This window comes from Tinamus guttatus, unplaced genomic scaffold, assembly GCF_059628265.1.
Source record: "Tinamus guttatus ecotype Peru unplaced genomic scaffold, ASM5962826v1 Tinamus_guttatus_pri_ptg000046l, whole genome shotgun sequence".
In the NCBI taxonomy this organism is placed as follows: Eukaryota; Metazoa; Chordata; class Aves; order Tinamiformes; family Tinamidae; genus Tinamus; species Tinamus guttatus.
This window is the reverse complement of record NW_028288580.1, coordinates 1,911,209-1,929,286: the sequence shown is the minus strand read 5'-3', so window position 1 is coordinate 1,929,286 and position 18,078 is coordinate 1,911,209. Positions and strand designations below refer to the sequence as shown.

The 18,078-nt window shown below is 47.1% G+C and overlaps 1 protein-coding gene across 1 annotated transcript; it reads left to right on the top strand.

Annotated features, from left to right (window-relative positions):
* Positions 1 to 1,307: 1,307 nt before the first annotated feature.
* On the top strand, positions 1,308 to 14,234 carry OSTM1 (osteoclastogenesis associated transmembrane protein 1). The gene is made up of 6 exons (XM_088538391.1): positions 1,308 to 1,673; positions 9,397 to 9,511; positions 10,875 to 10,972; positions 12,262 to 12,426; positions 13,213 to 13,378; positions 13,680 to 14,234. Exons 1-6 carry the CDS (start codon positions 1,308 to 1,310, stop codon positions 13,733 to 13,735), a joined length of 966 nt encoding a protein of 321 aa, XP_088394517.1. The 3' UTR covers positions 13,736 to 14,234.
* Positions 14,235 to 18,078: the final 3,844 nt, after the last annotated feature.

Sequence of the window (18,078 nt, the reverse complement as noted above, 5' to 3'; positions counted from 1 at the left end):
TTGGACCACACCTTGGCAGGGCCTGCTCTAAAACTGGACAGTGGGACCAAGTCAAAATGTCATGCCCAAATACAAGCCCTCTCCCTGTTTAACTTTCAATGCAGACATAGCCTAAGAGAACTATCCGATCCATTTTTTTGTTTGTTTCTGTGTGTCATCCCTGGGAAGTGGTTTCTACTGGCTTTCATCGACTGCTTTGAGAGCCATCTCTTGGGATCTGAGCCCATTCAGAGAAGTTAGATGCTGGGGTTGCACTGTTTGCTGCCCGAGGGCATTTTCATAACCACTGATACAGCTGTGTTTTTACCTGGCAGTATAAATCCGTCTCGGACACTCCATTTGATAATTGTTCCATACGATCTCGTGACACTTATTGCAATATTGCAAAAGTCAATACTGGATGGATCAGATCAAGCTGAGATGATCAAGTTGGGCACAGCTGGAGAGCCAGTTCACGCAGCACTGGCCGCTGGGTGACTGGCGAGATGACCGGGCTGCTGTCACTGTTCCTGCCTCTCGTCGCACTCACACGTCACCACCTCACCACCGCTGCGTCAGCCCTCCTGCCCAGGAGGCAGGACCGCTCCTGCCCAGCTCTGTTTTCCCTCCTGCTGAGCAGGTACCCGCTAGCTAATGGCTCATTATTCCTGAAGGCATCACTGTAAGGAGTCGCAGGGCTCTCTTCAGTCTTTTTGGTGTATTTTGCCAGAGAATTAAAAAGTCACAACACAACCAAAAGCCCTTGGAAACCACTGAGAAGATCTTCAGTGACATGGGATAGACATGGGGGTCAAGACGCTACCAGATACAGATCTCAGCAAAAAGGTAGGTGCTACATGGTGAAAAGGTACCTGTTATTTTAACTCAATCCTTCTGATGTGTAAAAAAAATTTTGGTGACTGTATTTTTATCGAGAAGAGGGAATGTAGATACGCAGGTGCGAAGGAGGGCATCCAAAGCTAGCGGCATCAGCCAGCCCCGCGGCTCCGCTTGGCAGCACGTGCCCCCCCACGGCCCTGCCCTGGGGACGAGGGTCCCCCACGGCCCTGCCCTGCGGACCAAGTGTCCCCTCACGGCCTTGTCCTAGACACGAGTGTCCCCTCACGGCCGGGCCCTGCGGACGGGGGTCCCCCCGTGTCCCGACTCCCGCTCCGCCCCGCGACCACCGCCCCCGCCCCGCCCGCCCCGTGACTCTTGCCCCGCCCCCGCCGGGCGCCACCGGCCAATGAGCGCCCGCGCCGGGGGGGCGTGACCGGGCGCGGCGCACGGGCACGTGACGGCTCTTCCGCCTCGCCGCCGCGGCCGCCATGGCGCCGCTCCGCCGGCCGCTGCCCGCCCTGGCCCTGGCCCTGGCCCTGGCCCTGGCCCTGGCCCTGGCCCTGGCGCTCGGCCCCGGCCCCGGCCCCGGCCCCGCAGCGGCGGGCGCGGGGGAGCCGCCGCGGCGGCGGCTGCTGTCGCTGCGCGAGGCGGAGGCGCTGCCCGCGGCGCTGCCCGCGGCGCTGCCCGAGCTGGAGCCCGAGTGCCGCCGCCTCCTGAGCGCCTTCGCCGAGGGCAGCGCGGCGCTGGCCGCCTGCCTGGCCCGCCGCGCGCGGCCCGTGCGCGTCTGCCAGGCCTGCGAGCCGCCCTTCCGCCGCCTGCGGGCGCGATACGCCGACATCGCGAGCGCCGTGGGGGTGCGTGCGGCGCGGGGGCTGCCGCGGGGCCGGGCCCGGCGCGGGGGCAGGGGCTGCTGCGGCACCGGCCCGGCGGGGAGGGGTAGGGGGCTGCCCCGGCACCGGCCCCCTCGTCCCCTTAGTGCCCCGGGGGGTGTCCGCAGCGGGCCCGGTCCCTGTGACTGCTCCCTGGCGGCTCCCGCACGCCCAAGGGCTGCCCTGGCAAGCTGGGAGGCCGCTGCTGCCCTGTCCCGTCTCACAGCTCCGTGGCAGGGCTCATCCCCGGCCCTGGGTGTGAAGGTGCAGCACCGTGTGGCTGGTGCTGGGCTCAGGTGCAGCCACGGGGGCGCGTGGGGCCGTCCCCATCAGCGGGGCACAGGCCTGGGGTGACCACCTCTGGCACAGGAGGTCACCTCCTTGGCCCTGAGCTCTTGCTGCAGCTTGTTGGAGGCTGGGAGCACGTTCGGAGAGCGGGGGGCACGTTCAGGGCTGCGTTCTGCCCCCACTGTGGTCTGTGCAGCCTGTGCCTGCTGCGGAGCTGGCAAATCCAACCGTGGAGAAGAGCTTTCCACGGCCTCTGTGGGAGAACTTGGGCTGTGCCTGATCTTCCTGGTCACAGCACCGTAAGCAGTGCTGTGGCTTGTAGGTAGTTGTTGTACACGGTTAATGGGTACCCCTGACAGGGCTTAGGGGTGTTGTGTTTCATGGAAAACCGGCACTGGGAGTTCTGGCGAGTGTCCGTGTCCTGTGTGGCTATGTCACCCCTTGCGCAATCCCGTACGAGCATGTGGCTGCAAGTGGGGAATGCGCAGCCTTTGCTGGAGTCTGCAGAGCCTGGCCCTTCTCTTGCAGTTCTTTTGTTTACATCTCCCAGCCTCTTAGTCTTCTTTTTCTCATTTCTCAGCGTTGGACATAGTTTATTGTTATCGTGCAGTGGAAACTTCTTTAGCTTGTATGACTTACCGGTTTGTGAAAGTCTCAGGTGCTGCGAGGGTGCATGAAGTGGGTCAGACCAACGTCCTAGCAGCCCTTTGCCTTTTCTCTGATGATGGCTAGAAGCATGTGCCCTGGGGATACAAGAGGAGAGGAAACGTATAACAACAGTGTGTCCCATGGGTTATGCCTCTGCTTGAGAGATGTTTGGATTTGAATTGTCCATCAACTAGAGACTGAGCGGAATGCTCAAGTTTCTGTATTCATCAATAAGGGGGTTTTTCCACAGTTAGGCGGAATGCTCAAGTTTCTGTATTCATCAATAAGGGGGTTTCTCCACAGTTTGGCTGAAGAGCAGGACAAAGGGAGGGGAGACTGAGTGGAGCCATGAGCCGAGAAGGACAAAAAGAGCCATCTGCAAGGAGATGGGGCCTTTACAAAGGAGGGAAATAGGGCAATTGCCCCACATTCTTCAGCAAGGGGGACAAAGGAGTTGGTGAGCTCAGGTGAGAACAGATGGCGGGAGGCCGGAGTTCGGTGTAGGCGGGCCGGGAAGGCTGTAACTTCTGAGTACCTTGGCCAATGGGGAAAAGGAGAGGGCGTCCCTTGGCCGGGAAATTAGGATAAAAGGGGGGCTGCGTCCCCCAGCAATTGGAGAGACCCCACAGGGATATGCCCGGTGGACTCTCCCTTTATTCGAATAAAGTTTTAGGACTCCTCTGTCTCCTTTTGGACATTCAGTTCTTGACAGCGAGATTTTCCGCACAAATGGGGGCTCGTCCGGGATCCTTCCACCTTCCGGGAACGGCAGACGGCGATTGGAGTCGACGGCGCGCCTCACCATAGCTTTTGGTGATCGACTCCCTTCGACGGCAGCCTGCACCGGACGACTGATTGGGTTCCCGAGACTGTCCGGAGACAGACGAGAAGCGGATCGGAGGATCCGCAGGTAGGACCAGGAGGGGGTCCTCAAGGGGTGTGGCGTAACGGACTAGGTCTGACAGAAAGGGCTAGGTCTGACGGAAAGGACCTCCCGGTAGCGCTAAGCCCGACGGAAAGGGCTAGGTCTGACGGAAAGGACCTCCGGGTAGCGCTAAGTCTGACGGAAGGGACTAGGTCTGACGGAAGGGAAAGGACTAGGTCTGACGGAAAGGACCTCCGGGTAGCGCTAAGTCTGACGGAAAGGACCTCCCGGTAGCGCTAAGCCCGACGGAAAGGGCTAGGTCTGACGGAAAGGACCTCCCGGTAGCGCTAAGCCCGACGGAAAGGGCTAGGTCTGACGGAAAGGACCTCCCGGTAGCGCTAAGCCCGACGGAAAGGGCTAGGTCTGACGGAAAGGACCTCCCGGTAGCGCTAAGCCCGACGGAAAGGGCTAGGTCTGACGGAAAGGACCTCCCGGTAGCGCTAAGCCCGACGGAAAGGGCTAGGTCTGACGGAAAGGACCTCCCGGTAGCGCTATAGTCTGACGGAAAGGACTAGGTCTGAAGGAAAGGACCTCCGGGTAGCACTAAAGTCCGACGGAAAGGACCAGGTTTGACGGAAAGGACCATTGAAATCTCACTGGTGAGTACTATGGGACAGTGGGGAACAAAAGGGGTGGCGACCCCGACATGGGAGTCCAGGGAGAGCAGCGAAGGGAAGGCAAAAGAGGGTGCTGGGGAAAGGAATGATGACCTTAACTTATCCCCATATAGTCCCTTGGGGAGACTGCTGGGGGTTTGGGATAACTTACGCATTCCCCTAGAAATAATTAAGGAACTAATGATAAAATATTGTTGTTTTGTTTGGAAATGCAGATTGCACTTGAAAGGATTGGGATTTTCTTTTAGGAATCTTATTTGGATTCCAGGAAAAGAAAATGATCTTGCAAAAAGCTCGTCAAAAGCTCGTCAATTATGGGAGGACGAACACCCGCAGGCAGGCCAAAATGCGATAGATGCACCCACTGTGGATGATATGATCCCAGTGGGAGACCCCCATTGGGATCCAAATGATCGAGTCAATTTGACCCGTCTTCGAGATTATCGAGCATACATAATCAGAGCCATTAAAATGGCAGTCCCCAGAACTAATAATATGTCAAAGGCTATGACCTTGGAACAGGGAAAAGATGAGAGCCCCTCTCATTGGCTAGAAAGAATTAGAGATGCTTTGAGGAAACAGGGAGGACTGGACCCTGAGGGACCAGCCTTTGACACATTACTAAAAGTACAGTTTGTCACTAAATCTTGGCCTGATATAAGAAGGAGGATGCAGAAGGATGAAGAGTGGCAGGATAAACCATTAGAGGAATTGGTAAAGAGAGCACAACAGGTGTATGTGAGAAGGGATGAGGAAAAGGCAAAGACAAAGGCAATGATTATGGCTCAGTATATAAGACAATCACAAGGATCTGTGAGGCCCCCTGAGGGACTCCCAAGGGCCAGAGGAAGGGGTCGATCTCAAGGGCGTAGTCAAAGGCAGAGCAGGGGGATGGTCTCTTCAACAGAAGATATCCATCTAAAACAAAAATTGGGAAGAAATCAGTGTGCATTGTGTAATGAGGAAGGACATTGGAGAAGGGAATGCCCACAGAGGCTAAGAGATCCTCAGGAAGAGGAAATTCACCGACTAATGGAAATGGATTGCTAGGGGTGTCAGGGGCTCCCATTATACCAAGGATCCACCACACGGGAGCCCTTGATAACATGTAGGGTGGGTCCGGACCGAGAGGAAGTGTGTTTCTTGATAGATACAGGAGCCTCTCGATCCACCTTGAATTTTATGCCAAAAGGAGGGCGATTGTCAAAAGACTCCTTGGTTATCCAAGGGGTAAGTGGGAAAGACGAACGAGTGCGTATTATCCAGCCACTGGTAGTGGATGTGGGAAATAAATTTGAGATGCATGATTTTCTCTTTGTCCCAAATTGTGATTGCAATCTGCTGGGGAGGGATTTGATGGCTAAATTGGGAATGCAAATCAGTATTGTAAGAGATGATAAAGAAGCTTGCACTACTGTAACTTTGTGCAAAAGGTCTCAATACAAAGCTTATGCTGAAGTGAACCCAGAAGTGTGGGCAGTTCCAGGAAAATATGGAAAACTAGACATGGAACCTCTCCAAATTACTTTAAAGCAACCAGGGCAGATAGTCTCTAAAAAGCAGTATCCTATTTCACGAGAGGGAAGGAAAGGCTTACAACCTACTATTGAGTCTTTGCTGGAAGCAGGACTTTTGGAGCCGTGTATGTCTCCATACAATACTCCCATTCTGCCAGTCAAGAAGCCAGATGGAACCTATAGAATGGTACAGGACTTAAGAGCAATAAATGAAATTATCAAACCAAGACATCCCACAGTTCCAGATCCATACACTATTCTAAACCAGATCCCCTCTTCACATCAGTACTATTCAGTACTTGATTTGAAAGATGCATTTTGGGGATGTCCTCTCACAGAGGATAGTAAGCAATATTTTGCCTTTGAATGGGAACAAGAGGAGGGAGGAAAAACAATAAAACAACAATTGACATGGACAGTTCTCCCGCAAGGATACACTGAGGCACCGGTCTTGTTTGGACAAGCCTTGCAGAAAATACTGAAGGAATTTACCCCACCTCCTGGAGTTAGGTTATTGCAGTATGTGGATGACTTGCTCCTATCAGGGGAAGAAGAGGGGGTAGTAGAGGAAGCCACTGTGAAATTACTTAATTTCTTGGCCCAAAAAGGGCTTAGGGTGTCCAAAAAGAAGGCACAAATGGTGGAAAGAAGGGTCAAATATTTGGGGCATATTTTGACCGGAGGTTTACGATGCCTTGACCCAGAAAGAATTCGGGGAATTTTAGAAGTGCCATTACCCAGGACTAAGAGAGAGCTACGGCAGTTCCTAGGGCTAGTAGGATACTGCAGAGCCTGGGTTGAAGACTTTTCTGCATTAGCTAGACCACTGTATGACTTTTTAACCCAAAACAGCCCCAATGTTGTGGTATGGACACAAGAAGGAGAACAGAGCTTTAGAAAATTAAAAGATAAATTGAGCAAGGCTCCGGCCTTAGCTCTTCCGGATGCAGAAAAAGAATTTGAATTATATGTGGATGTCAAACAGGGCCACGCCAAGGGAATTTTAGTGCAAGAATATGGAGGCATGCCAAGACCAGTAGCTTATTTTTCTAAAATATTAGACCCAGTAGCTAAGGGGTGGCCTTATTGTCTGCAGAATTGTGCAGCTACGGCCCTAATGGTAACTGAGGCCCGAAAGCTGACTACAGGAGGATCCCTTGTTGTCAAGGTCCCACACCAGGTGAAGGCATTACTAACTGAAAGGGCTTCCAAATGGATGACCAGTGCCCGATTATTGCAGTATGAAACCTGTTTAATGGAGCAGGAAGATTTAAAATTAAGAAGTGGGGGAGGGTTTAACCCAGCTTCTTGTCTAACTGGTCCTGAGGGAGAAGAACCAAAGGCAATCCATGACTGTATTATATTTAAAGCAATATGTAGCCAGAATACTTTTTCTTGTGAAGTCTCTCCGACAGGAAGCCCAGCTCACACAGATCCTCCCCTTGGATTTTGCAGTCCATGATATCCAACCAGGGGATTGGGTCTTGGTACATCAATCAAGACAGCTGAGCATGGATGGACTCCTCACACCAGAGTTAAGATTTCCAAGACTCCAGAAGCCTGGACTTCTCAGTTGATCTGTACCGCTGACGGGGAGTGGGTCTGGAAAATAAACTCTGGGTTGCTGGGTCTGTGAGAATCCAGGAGGATATGAAGACTACCCATGGGTACTAGACATACTGAATGCAGGTTGCAGGTTGTTAGTTAATAACCTAGTTTGTAAAAACAAATATTGTTCAAAAAAAAAAAAAAAAAAAAGAGGAGGGATTGAGCGGAATGCTCAAGTTTCTGTATTCATCAATAAGGGGGTTTTTCCACAGTTAGGCGGAATGCTCAAGTTTCTGTATTCATCAATAAGGGGGTTTCTCCACAGTTTGGCTGAAGAGCAGGACAAAGGGAGGGGAGACTGAGTGGAGCCATGAGCCGAGAAGGACAAAAAGAGCCATCTGCAAGGAGATGGGGCCTTTACAAAGGAGGGAAATAGGGCAATTGCCCCACATTCTTCAGCAAGGGGGACAAAGGAGTTGGTGAGCTCAGGTGAGAACAGATGGCGGGAGGCCGGAGTTCGGTGTAGGCGGGCCGGGAAGGCTGTAACTTCTGAGTACCTTGGCCAATGGGGAAAAGGAGAGGGCGTCCCTTGGCCGGGAAATTAGGATAAAAGGGGGGCTGCGTCCCCCAGCAATTGGAGAGACCCCACAGGGATATGCCCGGTGGACTCTCCCTTTATTCGAATAAAGTTTTAGGACTCCTCTGTCTCCTTTTGGACATTCAGTTCTTGACAGCGAGATTTTCCGCACAAGACTCTTTGAACACATGTAAACTCCTGGCACGTCAGTGCCCCATCACAGTTTCATGGTTTAGTTGCCAGCCATATGAGGAAGTAGCATGTCCTGTTTGGTTTCGATATGTTGCCTGTCAGCTTTTGCCTGTTCCTCGTGTTGGAAGAGCTTGGGAACCTCTGTGTGGGATTTGTCTTCAGGGCAAATACCCCCACCAGTCACTCTCTGTAGTTGTAGTCTGTTTATTACTTGTGATACAGAAGTTCCATGCCTCTGATTTGGTATTGGAAAAGTGAGAAATTGAGCATTGATTATCTGTCTGCTGGGTGTCATCTTAACGGGTCTCAAATGCCTCGTGAATGGTACAGAGTTACACTGAAGCACAGTGCACTTTGGGGAGCAGCAGGTAGTCGCTGGATACTTCCAGCTCTGTTGTTTGGGCTAAGAGTTAGTTGCCAAATATGTCTCAGTGCTTTTGATATGCATGAACCCATTACAGGGGCTCTTCTTGAGTCCTGGCAGCCTGGGCAGTGGGGGCTGTTTCAATAATTTCGCCTGGAAGACCCGTCTGCTTTGGCAAACACTTGGCTTTCCTTCTGTGTGCAAATTACCTAATCAAATGGTTGTAGTTATATTGTGATCTGTTTGGTTTTGGGCACTTGGGAAATGTAAAATCCTCCTCCTCGTTGGGCTTACTAAAGACTAAGCTAGGCAGGCCTCCTCAGGGAGGGCTTTAGGTCTGCTAGATCCGGTTTTGCATCTGAGCTGCTTGTGCTTGCTCCCAAGTGAGACTGGTGAGGAAGTTGCACAGCTGGAGGCCTTCATGAAGTAACCAGAGAGTTTCCTGCATAAGCAGCTTGCTTGTGTGTCTGTGTGTCATTTAGTGGGACTGGAGGAGATTGTGTGTAGGAGTTGACAGAAGTGGCAGTTTGCTGGGGCTGCTCCTGTGAAAGCTGCACTCCTGGTGCATCTGCATCTGGAGGAAGTTTGCTGCAGATACCAGACACTGGCGCAGCACTTTTGGACATCGTGTTCTGTTGTCTGGGTGTTTCGGTTCAGCTTCCGAATATCCCTTTGTAATTAGGATGACCCTGTGCTTCTCTGGCTGCGCAGGATTTGAGGTGGTTCTGGGGGTAGCTGGACAGAAATAGGTAACTATGAACCAGCTGGCAAAGGGTGACTTCTGTCTCTGCAGTTTGGTTTTTTTTTTTTTAATGCATTTTTTGACTAATTTGCATGCAGTAGACTTTGTGTAATAAACTGTGTTGCTCGCAGTGCGATTTGGAGGAGCAAAATATTTTTATTGTTCCATTGGTTCTTCACTGCGTGGTCTGGAAGCTTCCATTTTGATGATGAGACATATTGTTAGCTGGGCTTCCTTAAAATGCTTTTCGGAATTTTCACATTTATAATGTCAGATTCTTTTTCTTCCAGAATTCTTCTGAGAGTCCCAATTGTGCCAAAAGCATCTTGACCTCAGATAGGCTCCAGGTGGTTGTGATGCTTTCAGAGTTCTTTAATGAGACGTGGGAAGCAGCCAACTGTGCAAGTAGGTGACTTACTCTGTAGCTTTCGTGTTCTGTTATGTCTTAGCTGAACTTGGCTAAAATTTGCTCAGATCAGAACTGTATAGGATTTGCCCTATGTTTTTAAACAATGGCAATGGGGGGTGTTTTCCTCAAAGTAACTGTTACACAATTATTCCTTTTAGGCTACTCTTTCAAAATGGAGTTGCGTTAGTTTTTCTGTGATCTGCAGAAGACTTAGTTTTATTGCAGTTTCTTCTGTTTCTCCCATGTTCCTCCTTTTTTAAAATTTATTTTATTAAGTAAGAAACTTTAGCTAATCAAAAGTCAGTCGCTCTGGCCTGCTTGTACATTGAATAGGATCTCTCTATACTTTTGATCTCATTTCATGGGAAGCAGGTGTCCAAGTCTGTCCCTATCATCTCCCTGTCTCCATGCTGTTGGTGATGTGCCACACAGGCTCCTAGAGCTGTGGTCTTGGTGGGGTCACGGAGCCCTGTGCTAGAAAACAGCAGGGATAGCACTGTGGAGCTGAGCATTAAGCATGCTGGGTTTGCTAGAGTCCCTTGATAGCCCCAAAAATGCTCTTGCCAGCCGTGACTCTGGGCTCTGTGAGGGTGTTGAGGAGGTCCCTGCTCTCCTGCCCTGTTCAGGCTGTAACCTGTGCGCTACCATCCCACGGTCGCACTGAAGGAGTGGCCTCAGCTTTAGGGCTTTCCCTTTCTTCCTTGTGTTGTCTAGAGCGTTGGCTCTTGATGAACATCTAAATTTCTGAGCTGTTTTGATTTTCAAGGGTCCAGCTGGTGAGAGCACCTGAAGTGGGATGGATGAGTGTCAAGAGAGGCTGGCTGGGGGTTGAGTGGGCCTGTGACTGGGAAGCCCCAGGGGTCCCTTCAAAACTAGTGAGAGGTTTGGCCTCTCTCTTCAACAGGAGTAACCCACGCTCTGTTTTCTGCTGTGGTGTTTGTGCTCTCTCTGTTTCCTGGGTGTTCCGTGTTTCATCTCTGCTTCTGATGCTTCTCCTTTCACATAATGGCTGTTAACGTTGCTGGGCAAAGCCAGATTTGCGGGGTGGAAAATAAAAGTAATGTCTTGTTTTATCTTAAAGCCTAAAGATAATTCAGATCCCCTCTTCAGAAAGCTCTCGATGATAGTCTTCATCTTTCACTTAATCAAGGCCAATTAGTTCTGAAATATGTTCTCGCTCAAGAGTTAGGTCAGCGGGTCTGAGACATCAGTGGCGGGCAGATAAGGAGAGTGCAGTGTTGACTAGACCTGTCTGTTATAGCTGAGAGCTCTTTGTGCAAGAGTGGAGTACTGGGGGCTTGTTGGCTGTGGAAATGTTAGAAATCAGAATATCCTGGTATTTTTCTTTCTCTTTTACAGATTGCTTAAAGAACAACAGTGAGGGCTTATCAAATTCTACTGAAGAATTCCTGGATTTATTCAATAAATCTCTGACATGTTTTGAACAAAACCTGCAGGTATTTATGCTGTGTATTTAAAAGAAGCACTATATCCTCTAATTGCTGGTAAAATCTTATTTATGCTGAATGAACCGCAGTGGATATATAATAGGCAAATAAAATTCACAGACTCATCGGCAGTTTAGGCAGAGAGAGCAGTGATCTGTAAAATGCAGATGTTTACAGATTGGAAGCCTAAAACTAATTCTAATTGATATTCACCTTGACTTCATTTTGTGTGTAATTGCACTGCTACTTCACATCAGAATTTCTGAATTCACAGTAGTTGATAATTATAGAGTAAGTAACATCCTTGCTGCGTGTTGTCTTTTTCTACCTCTTTATAGAATTGTTGTCCTCTCACTTAACAGTTCAGTCTTTTAATAACACTCTCATAATATGTGCTAGTTCAGAAAGACCCACTACCCTAAAGCATCATAACAATATTTTTAACCAGTAAGACTGGTGGTAGCCAAAGTTTGTTCATATTACAAACGCAATATGTTTCACTTTGTGAGGTAAGTGTAGTAATTGTCCTCCAAGAAAATGCTTTAAGTATGCAAAGAAACGATGCCTACTCTATCTCAGTGAGAAACCACCTAAGTTCTGGGATCATTCAGCAGTAAAAATGGGAAATGATGGGTATGGCACAGGCTCTGAGATGGTAGTCTTATTTATTTTTTCATTAATTAACGATTTCTAGGAAATGCACCTTTACTGCTGAGGAGCACTGTGGGACAGGTCTCTTAATCGCTTCAAGTGTTAACAGAACTTAAACCAGTGCCCACTTGGGTAGGGGCCGTAGCAATTGCTGGGTTGGAATGTCTTTAGAGATCGTGACTTTGTTTCCAAGTGTGTCACATTGCCTTCTGTGATGGCGAAGTCCTATGGCAGTTGTTCTCAGTACAGCTCAGTAATAACTTTATTTTTTTAAATTATTTTTTTAGCTATGGGCAAATAAAAAACAGGAATTGGAAATGAAGGATGTGATGTGTGACTCCAAAACAACATTTTATTGCTAGCAATCTTTTTCTTTCTTGGGAGTTGATAGTTTCAAAACCTTGTTTTAAGCTGCTAGTTCAAGAAACATTTAAAAATCAGTGTAACTTGCTAATAACAAATGATGTCAGGCAAACACCCTTGTGAATTAGTTGGTCCCTTTTCTTCTGGTTCTTATGTGATGATTCTCCATCTAGGCCCCTCCCTGATTTGGAATGTTAGAAATCTACATTTTGGTTCAAACCTAGCTCTGGTTTTCAAGATACAATGCCTCAAAACTCTGTATGAATGGTACTTCATAATCCTAGGGAGAAACACTCGATCTGTCGTCAAATAACTACACAGAAGTGTGTAAAAACTGCAATGCCACCTACAGAATGTTGAATGACCGGTACAACTACCTGCAGCGGCTGAACAGGCAAGGTGGCGAGTCGGGACACTCGGCGCACTTGTGTATCGACGTGGAAGATGCAGTAAGTATCTATTAATGCCCCAAGGAGAGACCTGGCTTTGGAGCTCTTCATCAGTCCGAACTGTTTGTGCTTGTCTTGTCAGGGTTCACTTTTTCCCCTTCAGTTTGGACGGGTACTGCTGGCAGTGCCATTGGCAGCCTGATGCCAGGCCAGCCCAGTGAGGCTGGTTTGTGAGGCCTTGTCCTCAGCGAGTGCAGCAGGAGTGTGGCCAAAGCACCTGATTGCGTGAGCACATTGCAGCTTGAATAGCTTATTTCTTGTTACTGTAAAGGGGGTGGATTTTCAAAAAATTCCTTGATCTTTTGGCTTTTAATATGAAGCTTTACTTTATTGTTCTGGTCAGACTAATAGTTGATTCCTTATTACAGAAGCTGTTCCCAGGGATCCTCAGTATTTGCAACATGTTTGGGAAAAGTTTTGTTAGATTGTGGGGTTTTAACCAGTTGGGCAAAAGGAGAGTTGTTGAAAGTGTGAGACTGGCATCCTCTGTCCAGGCTGTCAGCAAGTCTTCAGGACAGCAGACATGTGGCACTGTCCGTAGTATATCTGAGTATAGTCGTCTTTGGAGTGTGTGAAAGTTCTGCTCGGAAGCCTTGGCTACATTCACCTTGCCTGTTTCTACATTTCTGGGGCTTGCTTGCTTTTGAAAGGAGATCTATCAAATTGCATTTTGAAATCATATTTGAACATTTGAATGTCCCAAAGCCTGAGTTTTTACCATGCTATTCCCGAGAAATGCACGTGCTTGTTCTCACTGCTTGCTTTCTTCTCACGTTTTCCTTGCAGATGAACATCACTCGGAAGCTCTGGAGCAGGACTTTCAACTGCTCGGTTCCCTGCAGCGACACAGTCCCAGTGATTGCAGTTTCATCCTTTATCCTGTTCTTGCCTGTTGTTTTTTACCTGAGCAGCTTCCTTCACTCCAAGCAGAAGAAGCGCATACTGATTCTGCGTAAGTGCTGCTGCCTGCAGGTCACTGCTGGGGCTGGGTGGTGCTGGGGACTCTTGGCTCTTGTGGGAGAGGGGGGCCCAGCCAGATCTGCAGCTGCACCACGGAGCTAATAGCAACTATTAGGCTGCTGCTGTCCCCTGAAGGAGGGGAGTGAAGAGTTGCAGCCATATCTTTTCATTGAAGTTTCTGGACGTGACCGGAAAGCTGTTTGCAAGCGTGTGTCAGATCAATAGAGGGAGTGGAGAGACTAGTTTTGTGGAATTCTTTGTGTTTAATTTTCATATAATTTTTCCCTTTCTAGCCAAGCGTATCCAGTCAAATGCCAGTCTTGTGAACATCCAAGAAAAATACAGCTGAGCTGCAAAACAAAACCTGAGAACTGCTGCTGGTATACAGTGGGTACAATTGTGTTGGAATGAGGCCGGCACAAAAGAGGAGTTAATTATGGTTTAGTGTAATGATACAGAGCAACACAAGTTAAACAAAATGCTGTCTGACTTCTAAGCGGGGATATTAACAAACATGACAAGGCAGGGCTGTGTGACACTGTATGGACTCTGGTTTGAAAAAAAATGGGTGTCTTTTCAGGCTGAAGCTGATGCTTTTCTGTCTCTTAAGCTTTTTTGTACTTCTCATCAGCAAAATAGTTAGATTTCCCTTGCATGCTTTTTTTCCCTCTTTATTTTTCCATATTTATTTCACAAAAACCTGTCATGTTGCTGTCTACCTTTCTGAACTGAGGTCCTTAGTCTTTCTATGGTGATTCTTGCAGACAGGAAAAGCTTGAAATTATTTTTAATGCTCCTCTTTGAAATATTATATTTAATTCCATGCAGTAGTCAGTCTTGTCAGATCTTGGATGTATAGAGGACCACTTAAAAAAAATCTGTTTCTAATATCTCTCTAAAGCCATGCTGCTGAGTTGATTGTGATGGTCTCTGAAAAGCATGAAGTATGCAGAGGAAGTGGTAATATATTATGTCCAATGCCAGCAACAAAAGCAACAAAACTGCCAGTGCTAGACATGAATAGTAATCATTGATGACTACAGTATTCAGCTATCTCTGAAACAGGCAGCGTATTTAGGCACTCGCACGCTTAAACCACTAAAATTATTGCTTTTCAAATGTTAAATTTTCAGAGGCTTATTTTAGATGTCTGCCTGTGCAACTGAATGCTTCACTGTGTATCTCTATTGAGTTGTTTCCTTTCCCTTTTCAATTATAAAGTCTGTTTTCTATTATTCCTTTTTTTTTCCCTCTCTCTTTTGCTTTGATAAAGCAGAAGTGAGGTAAAGCAGAGACACTGGAGATGTTGAATGTCCTGCTCTAGAGAATTTTTCTGGCTCACAGAGGTGTGAGCACGAATGCTCTAGAGAAGATGTTGTATTTTAGCAGCAAACGAATCAGGACTTCCTCTAACATAAAAATGGTCCTGAAGAGCTATGGTGGGAATTGATGACTTTCAAGAAACATGTTCAAAAATTGACCCTGTGTAACAGGTGAATATAAATGAATTCAGCCTTGCAGTTGTAGCATAACTGCAGGGATGAGCAATGCTCCTGGCGTTGTGTGGGCACGGTTCAGCTGTAGCAATACCAACAGTTTGGTGGCCCTAATATGGGAGAGTGGTGGGTTGAAACAGTTCACATTTACACTTGAAGTTAACCAATACCAGAGCCTTTGCTCACATCCGAGTGTGTGTGTTTTATAACTGTGAGATTAAATATGAGTGGCCATATTGGCTGAAAAAATAAATTTCTCTGGTAGTCTGTGCGTCTGACTTCTATCACAAACTTACCAAATAGTCTTTTGTATTTGACTTGCTTTGGGACTTAATCTGTTGAACTTTTCCTGTGCACAAAGGCTGAATAAATATCTAACAAAACAGTCCTAAAGCTCTTCAAGTCACTGGTTCTGTTGGGATTTTTGGTGTTTGGACATACTATGAGTTTTAAAGACACGTTAACAGTCTGTTTAGTATTAAGTAAAATAATGTGATAGTTTGTCTTGTCCACGTGATTACTTTATTGTGTTTTACATCTAAGAAGCATTTACTGCTCTCTGTTACTCATGTGAATTGCTGGGTCAGCACTCAGCTTGTTCTGGGTACTTTGTGACAGCAGTAGAAAATGGTATTTCTGTTGCTGATCGCAAGTTGTCTTGTGGCTGGGAGAGGCACACTGCCTTAAATGAAAATGTTATTTTTGCATCTCTTAAACTTCGGGGGACTTATTCAGCTGCCTCCCCTAATAGCATTACGTTGATTTGGGGCATCATATGATTGAGGGCTGTTCAAAGCAATCTTTCATTCATGCAGATAAAGCCAATTTGTATGTGCAGCGTTTCAGAATGACAGCTTTTATACTGTAAGCAGTGGCTTTTTGAGCACATTCATGTTAAGTAGGTCTGAAAGTCATTACTTCTGGATATGGTGGTTAAGCACTTTATTATTTAAAAAAAAATCAGCTTTTCTTACATCTCTGGCTGCTAAGCTAAAAGGAAATACTCATGTGATTTTTTTTTGTTGTTTTTTATTTTAAAGCAACGCTAAAGTTTGCACTTGGTTTTTAATCTTGCATCTCTTTTTATTTTTTTTCTCTTCTACAGACTTTGTAGTACTAACTTTCTTTATGAAATGTGTTACATTTTTGTAGGGTATTTCATATCTAAGTTTATGTCTTTACACTGTTTCCTAGAGAAATGTGGAAGCACACAGGCTGTGTGAAGCAGAACTAAAATTCTTTTTGCTGCTAATCTTTCACCTTGGTTTACTCTTGCCCTTTTGACAGTGTGTGTACTAAATATGAAATACCAGTTTGAAATACCAGTTGTTTGTATCTCTTTGTGCAAATAAAATTTCTTACTCTGGAGTAGCACTTCGATTCATATTTATACTTGTGTTAAGAAACTTTTAAACACTGAAAATCAGCTCTAATAAAGATTGTCAATGAACAGCGAGCAGTGTGGTTAATTGTTGCATTTATAGTATTGTGTAGTATATATAATATATAGTATGTATAAAATGGTTCTACTCTGTGTTTGTGTTTAGAAGCTCCTGGCTATATTCCTTATGCCCTTTGCAGGAAAATGAGGGGGGAAAGGCATTTTCCAAGCAGTGCTGTTCCAAGATCCAGAACAAATGAGGAACTGCAGCCACTTGGAAAGGCTGGAGTTTGAGCCCAGTCAAAACAGGGAGTTTAATGCGTGAGGGACTGAGGGTAGGATTTAGCTGATGGCTGGAGCAGAGGCTGGAAAAACTCCTGGCAAAGTGTTTAGTGTGCGGAGGTGGTTCCAAGGTGGCTAAAGCGACCTGAGAAGTCGTGCAGAGGGGGTGCTGGTTGCAGCTGGAAGGGGGAGGCTCCGACACCTTGAAGGAGATGAGACTGAACAAGGCCCGTTTCTTATTCTGAGCTAGCCGAGGGCATCTCTTTGGCACTGAATGCTGGAGTTTTCTACAAAATGAACTAATAATGCTTGGGCTTTTTCTTTTGTAACGGCGGCTTTTTGCCACGTTTTTAAAATACCTCCTGCATTTGCAAAATGGCTTCAGATCCCTAATGTATTACTGCTTGTGCTCGCTGTCCGGTTAATCAAGTGCCATCAGATCTACTGCGTTTCTGCTAATTTATACGTTTGGTTTCATGCCCTGAATGCAGAGTTTCTGTGGAATGAGGAGCTGTGTGATCAGCAAAGTCAGTGCACTCCTAATCAGAGCGTGTGGGTAACCTGCCCATTTCCCTCATGTTTTGTTGTGAATTCTCCTTCTGGAAAGGGTGTAAGCATTTTTAGCCTGTTTTTTTTTCTGGTAAGTGTGACTGTGCAGGACGTGTGGGCCAGGTGTACCTTGTGCATTTCACTAGTGTAAGAAGTTGTACAGTGGAAGAGCAGCGTTTGTTTTGTGTCAGGAGTTGAATTGCAGGCACGAAGAGCAAAGCCTGGCCTAATCCGAGGCATAAAATAACATGTAACAAAAGGAAGCAGGAGAGGTACCGTGAGCTTGTTCTAATGCTGTGTGAAAGCTTTAGAGAAGCTGCATGGTAAATGAGTTAAATGACCTATGAAAGGTTCCCCTGCCCTCATCTGAGGCAAAAAGTGCTGGAAAAATATTTCAAATATTTAATAAAAGAGGGAAGTTTGCTGGTCGGTCTGTTGAAGCTTTAACTTTTAATACTGAAAATTCCGCTCTGGTGCCAGCACAGTTAGTATCATGGATTGCTGCAATTAAACCAGTGCCTTAAGTTATTCATAATACTCTTTCTGGGCAACATTCCCACCTGCTTAATCTGTGCTATACAAGTGTTTATTAGAACTGACTGTTGAAAAGCGCCAAGCTCAATCTAAAACTTAAAAAAAAAAAAAAAAAAAAATGATGCCCTAAACTGGTTTAACATGTCTTTCCTCCTCCATAATCCCACATATTGCTGATTTATTTGCTGTAATGAACGTGTGATTCAACCGAAACAAGATTAGTTTGCACCGCAGCATTAGGCACAGAGCGACTTTAAGGCCGCTTTACGTTTCGATGTGAAGCTCTGCGCTTGCAGGGTGTCGCTTTCCCTCCTCCGTAAGCGAGGGTCCGTGTGGGGATCCCCGAGGATCCTGCTCGAAAGCCGCAGGTTTGACTCTGGCTGCACTGCAGCAGCTCCAGGCGCCCCCCAGAGTCAAGGGGAACCGAACAGCTGAGCAGGATTAACGCAA

What these genes read in the sequence shown, in the direction of transcription:
- OSTM1 (XM_088538391.1), top strand. Translation starts at nt 1,308, where the DNA reads ATGGCGCCGCTCCGCCGGCCGCTGCCCGCCCTGGCCCTGGCCCTGGCC. An exon ending in GGAAGCAGCCAACTGTGCAA is followed by an intron (nt 9,512 to 10,874) that starts GTAGGTGACTTA and finishes TCTCTTTTACAG; the next exon opens with ATTGCTTAAAGAACAACAGT. An exon ending in GTTTTGAACAAAACCTGCAG is followed by an intron (nt 10,973 to 12,261) that starts GTATTTATGCTG and finishes TCATAATCCTAG; the next exon opens with GGAGAAACACTCGATCTGTC.